The sequence below is a fragment of the Pteropus vampyrus genome, unplaced genomic scaffold, assembly GCF_000151845.1.
Source record: "Pteropus vampyrus isolate Shadow unplaced genomic scaffold, Pvam_2.0 Scaffold5, whole genome shotgun sequence".
Taxonomy (NCBI): domain Eukaryota; kingdom Metazoa; phylum Chordata; class Mammalia; order Chiroptera; family Pteropodidae; genus Pteropus; species Pteropus vampyrus.
The window spans coordinates 1,082,598-1,090,732 of record NW_011888786.1 but is presented as its reverse complement, the minus strand read 5'-3'; the positions used below and the strand labels follow the sequence as shown (position 1 = coordinate 1,090,732).

Genomic DNA, 8,135 nt, shown 5'->3' with positions numbered 1-8,135 from the left:
ATCAGGATATGGGATTTGAGACACATCCCTCGAGCCTCCTTTTTTTGCACAGGCAGGGGGGCTTTTGGGAGCTATTTATGTTATTTGGAAAATGATAATGTAAGATGATGCAACACAGGTGTATTGTTTACAAGTTATGAGGTTAAGTGGGGGTTGTAAAAACCCTAGTCAGAATCCAAGCTTCCATCCTTGAGACTGTATGTAACATCTTCATTTAACTCTTCTTCATGGCATCATGTAAGATGCTGATTCAGGGCCAGAAGCCTTGGATTCTAGCTCTGGCTCTAACTTGCTCTGGGACTCTGGGCTGGTTACTACACTTCTGGGTGCCTCTATGTCCACCTCTGCAGAAAGGGGAGGCTGATGAAAAAGATTCAGTTAGCATTTTGTGGCTCACTAGGCATTATATACAGCCCTTCACATACATCACCTCATTTACTCCACAAAGATGAATGGATGTCTTCCATTAGTGGGGCCTGCCTTCAATTTAGAGGGTGGAGGGAGGACCAGGATCTGATCTTTATAATGTGGGGTGGGAAGGACAGGCCTGGATATGCATGGGAAGGCTTGAGAGCCGGAAGAGGGGCCTCCAGAGTTAGAATCCTATGATTCTAAGTTTCTAATATTCTACCCTATCAGATTAAGAACAGAAAAGGGAGGCCCAGCTTGTGTATGTGTGGTATATGTGCGTCTGTGTACACAAGCATATGTGTACAGAAATGTATTCACATTTGTCATATAGTGTGATCTGCTTTACAGTTACTATTAGTTATCAAATCAGTACAAGTATTTGCATTTACAGAAAAGCATATACATATGAGCCTTCATTTACCAGTAAATTTATCATGATGTGTTGCTTGATTTGTACTGGAATTCACAGATAAGAATATGAGTTTATTTCTTTTTAGCCATTTAATCTCATAATTCCTCCCCAGACTAGTAGACTATTAATGTATATTAAGACATGATTTCCTGCAGGACTCTGAGAGAGAGTATCCTTCATTTATTTTAATCAAATAACAAGTTTTCTCCTATAAAACAACATTCGGTCTGTCTTTGAAGAGACCTATAGACTTTCTATTTTTAAAAAATGCCCTTGTAAAAGCAGGGTGCGTTACCAAATATGGTAGGCTTGAATAAGAATGGACTGACTGTGTGTCTGAACTGAATGTGCATTTGGATTTACAGGGCAGAAAGACCACCTCTACGTGGACGATATTCCACTGATGTTTGGTACCTAACGAAAGCCTTGGTTCTCATCGTCCTTACGATGTCGACTGCGACAATGAAAGCCCATTTCTTTTCTCTTTCATTCGAGTAAAAGTATTCTGCTAGAACCCACATTTGTATGAGAAGTTTTAATCTGCCTGTGGTCACTATGTGTCTTCTGATCACCCAGACTACCTGGATTAATTTAAAAATTCCTGCCTCACAAAGCCACGTACCAGCAAACATCATTCCGCAGACTTAGCGGAGGAGTCCTCTCGCATTGCTCGGCTGCTGCTGGCTCTTGCCTTGACGTCCCCTTCACGGTGCGGTTATGAGATCACTCAGGCGAGCCCGTCAGGTTCCGTCTTGAACCCTTCCCGGTATGAGTAAGCAAGGTGGTAGCGTGGTTCTCATTACTTGGAATGTTACCTAGGTCACCTGTGCTTTGCCTGTCCTTTCCCCAGATTTGGTCTCGGTTCCAAGTGGAATTCTATTGTCTAGTTTTACCCTTAGTGCAACCGATGATGTCTGCATCCGTCTCTGACTTCTGCGCATTCCCCAATTAGTTCAGCACTTCTTAAGGAGACAGAGAAGATAGACTCCCTCAATATCCATAGTAATTACTCTTCTATTTTCTAACTTTAACCTATAACTTAGTGCTTCATTATATCTGTGTGCTATGCCGACATGGATGGACAGATGAAGAGACAGACTGATGGATTATTAGATATGTTCACAAATTGATGCTGCCTCGATCACTAATTAATTATGTCATATAAGCAAATAGATGATAAATCTCTCATGGACTGGGACTTAGGTTTATTCTTGTTTTGTAAATCTACTCCCAGGAACACATTTCTGCACAAAGTGGCCACTTGTTAATACTTGTCTGTAATAGCAATATTTTATATGAATTCATAATTTTGAAAAGGGCATGCACGAACATTGTCTCAGTACTCACAATGATCCTGGGAGGCAGAGAAGATTATTATTATTCCTATTTTTCAATTAAGGAAACAGGTCCGGAGAGGGACAGGGATCCGCCCAAGGCCACAAACTAGTCAGTGGAACATTCGACCCAGCTGAGATTTTCTGACTTAGGCCTGGTTTTTCTCTGTTCATCACCCACTCTACAGAATGATCATCCTATCCCCTTGATCAGTGTTGAAATGTTACAAATTTATAATTACATGAGTTTCCATAGGAGCCGATCCTTGCTTAGCACTTCAGGAAAGCAAGAGCAATATAGTTAAACATGAACTCGGTCTGTTTAGCACAGCCAGCACTTACGGAGGTGTTCCAAGTGCTCACGCGTATTATCTCAACCCATCTGCGCAACAATGCCAGAGGTAGAGCTATCATTATGCCCCCTGTACAGATGAAGAAACTGCAGCAAAGAGAGATCCAGGGCCAAGTTCTCCCAAGGAGTGGTCCAGCCAGGACTCAAGCAGGCAGTGCGGTACCAGAGCTTAGAAAAATACAATAAAAAGGATTTGCGAGGATAGAAAACCTCTAGTTATTGCAATGAGTGGGAAGTAATCCCGCAGCATACGTAAGATGACAGAAAGCTAAGGAAAATATGGACAACTGACCCGAATATGCAAATGAAGATGCCGACTTAGCTATTCTCTCTCACCTGGGAAACTCACTCCTAGGGTCAAGAAGGGATTAGGTGAGCACAGAAAAATCACTCTTATACATATGCCTGCTGTTTGTTCTTTATGTGTAAGATAGTGAATTATAAAAATAAAATCAAAGTAGAATGTTACAGATGCTATTCAAGAAGCAAAGCACTGACAAGCAAATTCCTGTAGTAAAAATGCGGAGGGGAGTTTTACCTTTTTATACAGCGTTTCAAGTTCCGCCTTAACGTCTTGCTCCTGTGTCAACACTGGTGGCCTTGATGGAAATGGCTTGATGGGGTTTGGCAGTGCTAGGATTCTGCCATCATCTCCAAACCATTTTCTCCCCTGGGGAACAAGCAGAGGGAAGGACAACATTTTCTTCTAATTGGACAGAAAATGGTTTACAAAATAAACAACCACTGCAGGAAAATTCTGTGGCAACATACACATCTCATGTACCTTCTGCCTTTTCCAAGAGATGTTCTCAAATCTGTTTCCATTAGAAATTGAGTCTTCACAATTGCTCCCCACAATTAATTTAAGATATAGTTCTCCCCTCCAAAAACAAACAAAAAAGCTTAAGTAAAAGCTCAAATGAATGCTTACGAAAAAATGTATTTTCTATTCATTAAAAATGTAAGGGGGAAAAAAAAACATAAAATAAATTGAGAACATCCTGTCAATTGGGAAAAGGTTGTCAATATCTGATTTGGCAGAAGCCTGGATCCGGCCAGCAGAAGATGGGTTTTGAGAGTGGAGAGATTGTGCTGTCTGAGGGTCAGTAAGTGCACTGGGAGACAAATTAAAAAAAAAAAAATGGAACCACTGTGTGTAGACACCCTCAAGAGGAAATGGGTTCGATGCTGCAGTGACCGTCCATCAGGAAAGAACCTCTCTGTGTCACTGGGGGCCACACTTGGAGCAGGACCGCGCTTACAGACTCTTGCTCCAGCAGTCTGTTCTCCACAATGTTCTGAGCCGTGCGTGGCACCTCCGGGCGTGTTCCGATGTAGAGGCCTTCATCCTCCAGGAACCTGGGCTGCACGTTCTCAGGAAGCTTCTTACACGTAGGCACTAGATAGTTCATAAAGAAACACAGCGACGTTAGTGCCAACCCAACGTTTCAGACTGCGATATGGTGAATTAAAGCAATCACCCGAGATTTCATTCTGTTCTTGGAAAATGCACACTTTCCAAATGAACGTCGAGAAGCAGAACTAAGGTGTATGTGTTTCCTTGCAACATCGCGTTGTAGAATGATGAAATAATTCAATACCTAAGTGGCCAGCGTGGTGGACTGTGAGGAGCATGACATGCATGACTGCTTCTTAGGGGACTCAGTTTGGGGCAGACACTCCTTTGAACTCTCCTGCACGGAAGGAATGACGATATCTATATTTCACTGGGTTCGTGGAAGGATTCGGTGAGGTAAAGTGTGAGAATATGCTTTGTAAATTAAAAAGTGTGTTTGACCAAAGCTAACCATTACCTCAATTGGCCCCTCACCCTTTGATTCATTCACAGAACGAATCTTCACCAGGGGCCTCCCTGTGCCAGGCACTGGGGAGATGCTGAGGGGTCAGCGGGAGTGACAGGGAGCAGCGGTAAGCTAAGGGCTGAAGATCGTGTCAAAGAGTCGTAAATGCACCGAAGGAAATACACAGGGGTGGTGACGGATGGCCGGGAGGGGACACACTTGGGATGGAGCCGGAGGGAAGCCTTTCCTTGAGGCCATGCATTTGCACTGATGCCTGAAGGCCGAGGAGGAAGGTATGGTGGCGAGACAGCAGGCACATTTGCACAAGGGAATAGCGTGTACTAAGGAGGGGGTGTTTGAGAACAGAGAAACTTCCAGCATGCCTGGGTATAGTGAGCAGGGGCAGGCGGCTGTCGGTGGGCAGGAGGGAAAGCCGGTCATGGAGGAGCTGGAGTGTGTTCCAGGCGGGGTTGGGTCGCTGCGGGCTCCTCCCTGGGGAGGGACCTGCGCAGATGTTTGATTCTAAAAAGACTGGCTGGGCCCCCGCTGCTGTGGCCGAGGGGCGTGAGGGGAAATGAGAGAAGCCGAGAAGCCGGCAGATGCTGACCTCTGGGAGCTGGGGTGTAATTTGAGAATTGAAGATTAAGGATGGAGACTCATTTTTGTTTCATAATTACCTCATTCTAAACCATGCCAAATCCCTGAATCCGATTTTCCTGCGTGTGGCCAGTTGGACACTCTGCATCCCAAACCCACCCACGAAAATCAACTAATGCCAGCGTTCCCTGGAAAAGCTGCCTCCGAGTCCTTAAAAAAGTGGGCAAACTATTGTTTTACTGATTCTTCTCTTCCTCACCCCCTCCATTCATGTATCTAGACATCGGTCTACCACTAATCCAGCGGTGTTCAAAATTTTTCATTAAAACATTTTTGGGCACTCGTCCAATATCTGGATGTTTCTTCGGTATGTATGCACTATTGTACAGACAAAGTTAAATTAGGATTTAATTAAATTAAATTTTAACTAAATTAGATGAAAAATAAGTGTAAGTAGAAGTCTCGATGTTTTCTTCCTCTGTCCTTGGGGCGAACACACTAATTTGGAAACCGTTCTCTAAACGGTAACATGAACAACAGTAACAGAGGACATTGGTTTGTTGCTTTTTTTTATCCCCTGCTATGTGCCAGTCATGACACAGCACTTCACTCACACGACTTCCTCAATGCTCAGAATAAAAATGCACACCCAAAGTCATCTCATAGTTTCATTTCCTGTCTTCAGGTGGGGCATGGAGGAAGTCGCTCAAGGTCAGACCTCATGAAGGGAGAGCTGGGTCTGTGTGGCTCTCCAAGTCCAATTCGCTTGGCCGTGGGGTCACCCCCTCACGGGGCCCTTCCCCTCAGATCAGAGCAAGACCAGATCCAGAAGATGGAGCCGGAGCATGCTCTGATCCCCACTCAGAGCAGCCACAGAGCAGCCCTGACTCCTAAGCTTCTGCCCTGCCCCTGCCAACTCCTAGTTTCTGGCCCCCTCTGAGCCAGCCCAGAGGGCCAACCTCTATTCCAACCTAGGTAGCTCTGGGGAGAGGCCTAGCAGTGAGTCCGCTGAGGAAAAACACAAGTGACAAATCTCCTTGGCCCAGGCTGCTGCAAGTGCATTGCTCTGTGCTCCCAGGCGTCATGATGCATTGTGCCAAGTGTGTGGCCTCTGGAGCCCGCCACCTAGATGACAAACCTGCCTCCCTCACTTTACTGGCTTCATGGTCTTGGGCCAGTTCCCAACTTCTCTGAGATTCTACTTCTTCATCTGTAAAACCCGCATGAAAAACAACACCTCTCCAGCCTCGGCGCAGGGCCATGTTAGTTTGATACATATCGAGTGCTTAAAAAAGTACTTGGAGTAAGTGAACAGAATGTATTCAGGACTATTACTATTATTATTATTTTATTATTGAAAAGTTATAAACTTTGGGCACTTTTGCCAGCTACGTACTTTAAAAGGTAATGTGGGATGGCCGACAAATGCCAGTGCTTTGAACATATATGATTCAAAACAAACTATCAAAACCAAATGATAATTTATCTTTGGCCCAGCACTTAACTGGACCTCAGAACATGACAAGTGGAAAGAAACCCAAGTCCAAGTGAGGCACCGCCCCTGCCCATCCTGATGGGGGCTCCCACAGGACTCAGGCTGCGTGCCGTTATAAGTGTGGACCACTAGAACCGGGGAGACTCCCCAGGTGCATCAGGAGGAGAAGGAATTTGGGGTGGGGTGGGGCGGGGGAAGAGTAAAGAGAAACCCAGGGCAGAAAGGAAGCAAGAGGCCATAACTAGGAGTTAATCAAAGGGTCCCATTTCCCCAGGGCGAGGAACCTCTGCCAGCCTGCCTTCCTGCCCACAGCTCCTCAAACCTTAGAATCTCCAAAGTGATGTGTCCGTCCTTTGTATGCTAATGCGATGACTCCTGAATGGTCTCAGGATGGGGGCTGGTGGCCAGGGGATCAGCTCGGTGAGTAGAGGGTTGGGACTTTCTGCAATCCCCCCTCCCTTCACTCCCACCTGTGGGAGGGGAGAGGGACCCAGGGAGGAGAGGTGTAACTGATCGCCAATAGCCGTGATTTGATCCATTACGTCTACATGATAAAGCCTTGGTAAACATCCTACAGGAAGGGGTTGGGAGAGCTTCTGGTGCCGGGAGGGTGGTGCGCTGGAGAGCACATCCATGCCCCGTCCCACACACCTTTACCTGTATCCTCTATCGTATCCTTTATTATATAATAAACCAGTAAATACAAGTTAAGTGTTTCCCTGAGTTCTATGCACTGTTATATCAAATTATCAAACCTGAAGAGGGAGTAGTGGGCAGTCTTGGGGGACTGAGCCCTTGATTTGTGGGTTCCACTCTAGACCCAGGTAGATAGTGTCAGATTTAAATTGTAGGACACCCAGTTGGTGGAGAATTGGTTGGTGTAGGTAAATACAGACACACTGTAGTTACAGAAGTGTTCTAGAAGTATTGGGTGTGAGCGGAGAATCAAACAGAGTTGTTCCTTTTCAATCTCAGAAAAGCCTGAGTCTCCTCTCAGCTCCCAGGACCGGTCGGCGGTGTGACAGGGGGCTCCCATAGCATCTCGGACTTCTGCTGTCGATTTGTGTTTGTTGAATAGATGTTTTTCTATGTTCTACATTTTTGTGTGTGTGTCTAAATGTATTTCTAGATTTTTAAATCAGATTAGAAGTTGGGATCAGTGGCGAAAATCAGGCACCTTTGACACCAGCTGTGTTTCCTGTGAAGGAGGATGGAGCTGAGCAGGAAGGTGGGAGGAGCTCGTACCTGTCAGCCTGCTGGGTACAAACAGGATTTCTCTCTCCTTCTGCAGGCGGACGTGGACGCTTTCATAGTCTGCGGGTCTCACTGCCACGAACTCTCCAGCCGCGTGCTCTACGCCCAGTAAGAAATCCTCGGCGTCTTTGCCGTTAAGCATCTCTTCCTCATCCTGCGTTAAGTTAAAAAATAACATGAAAAAAATCATGCTAAGGTAATGAGTTTACACAGAAAAATAACCAATGATATTAAACTCACCACTTACCCTGCAATAAGGTTACCTTTTCCTTTCGTTTATTTTATTTATTTATTTATTTTAAATGAAAGCATACAACGACATGGCCTTTCATTTTTACCCAGTGGATTTTTTGTTTTTTGAGGAACCGCCATACTGTTTTTCACAGCGGTGACACCATTTTACATTCCTATCGGCAAATCCACAAGGGTCCAATTTCTCCACATTCTTGCCAGTACTTTCTTTTTTCTTTCCTCCCTC

At 45.2% G+C, this 8,135-nt stretch overlaps 1 protein-coding gene across 1 annotated transcript in view; it reads right to left on the bottom strand.

Annotated features, from left to right (window-relative positions):
- The window catches only part of CC2D2A (coiled-coil and C2 domain containing 2A), a 117,900-nt gene that overhangs the window by 70,870 nt on the left and 38,895 nt on the right, over positions 1-8,135 (bottom strand). The window contains exons 9-11 of the mRNA XM_023533927.1: positions 7,649-7,848; positions 3,772-3,908; positions 3,048-3,179 (exon numbers count right to left, since the gene is read on the bottom strand). Of these exons, the coding sequence (XP_023389695.1) occupies positions 3,048-3,179; positions 3,772-3,908; positions 7,649-7,848 (469 nt within the window). The remainder of the gene's footprint in view (positions 1-3,047; positions 3,180-3,771; positions 3,909-7,648; positions 7,849-8,135) is intronic.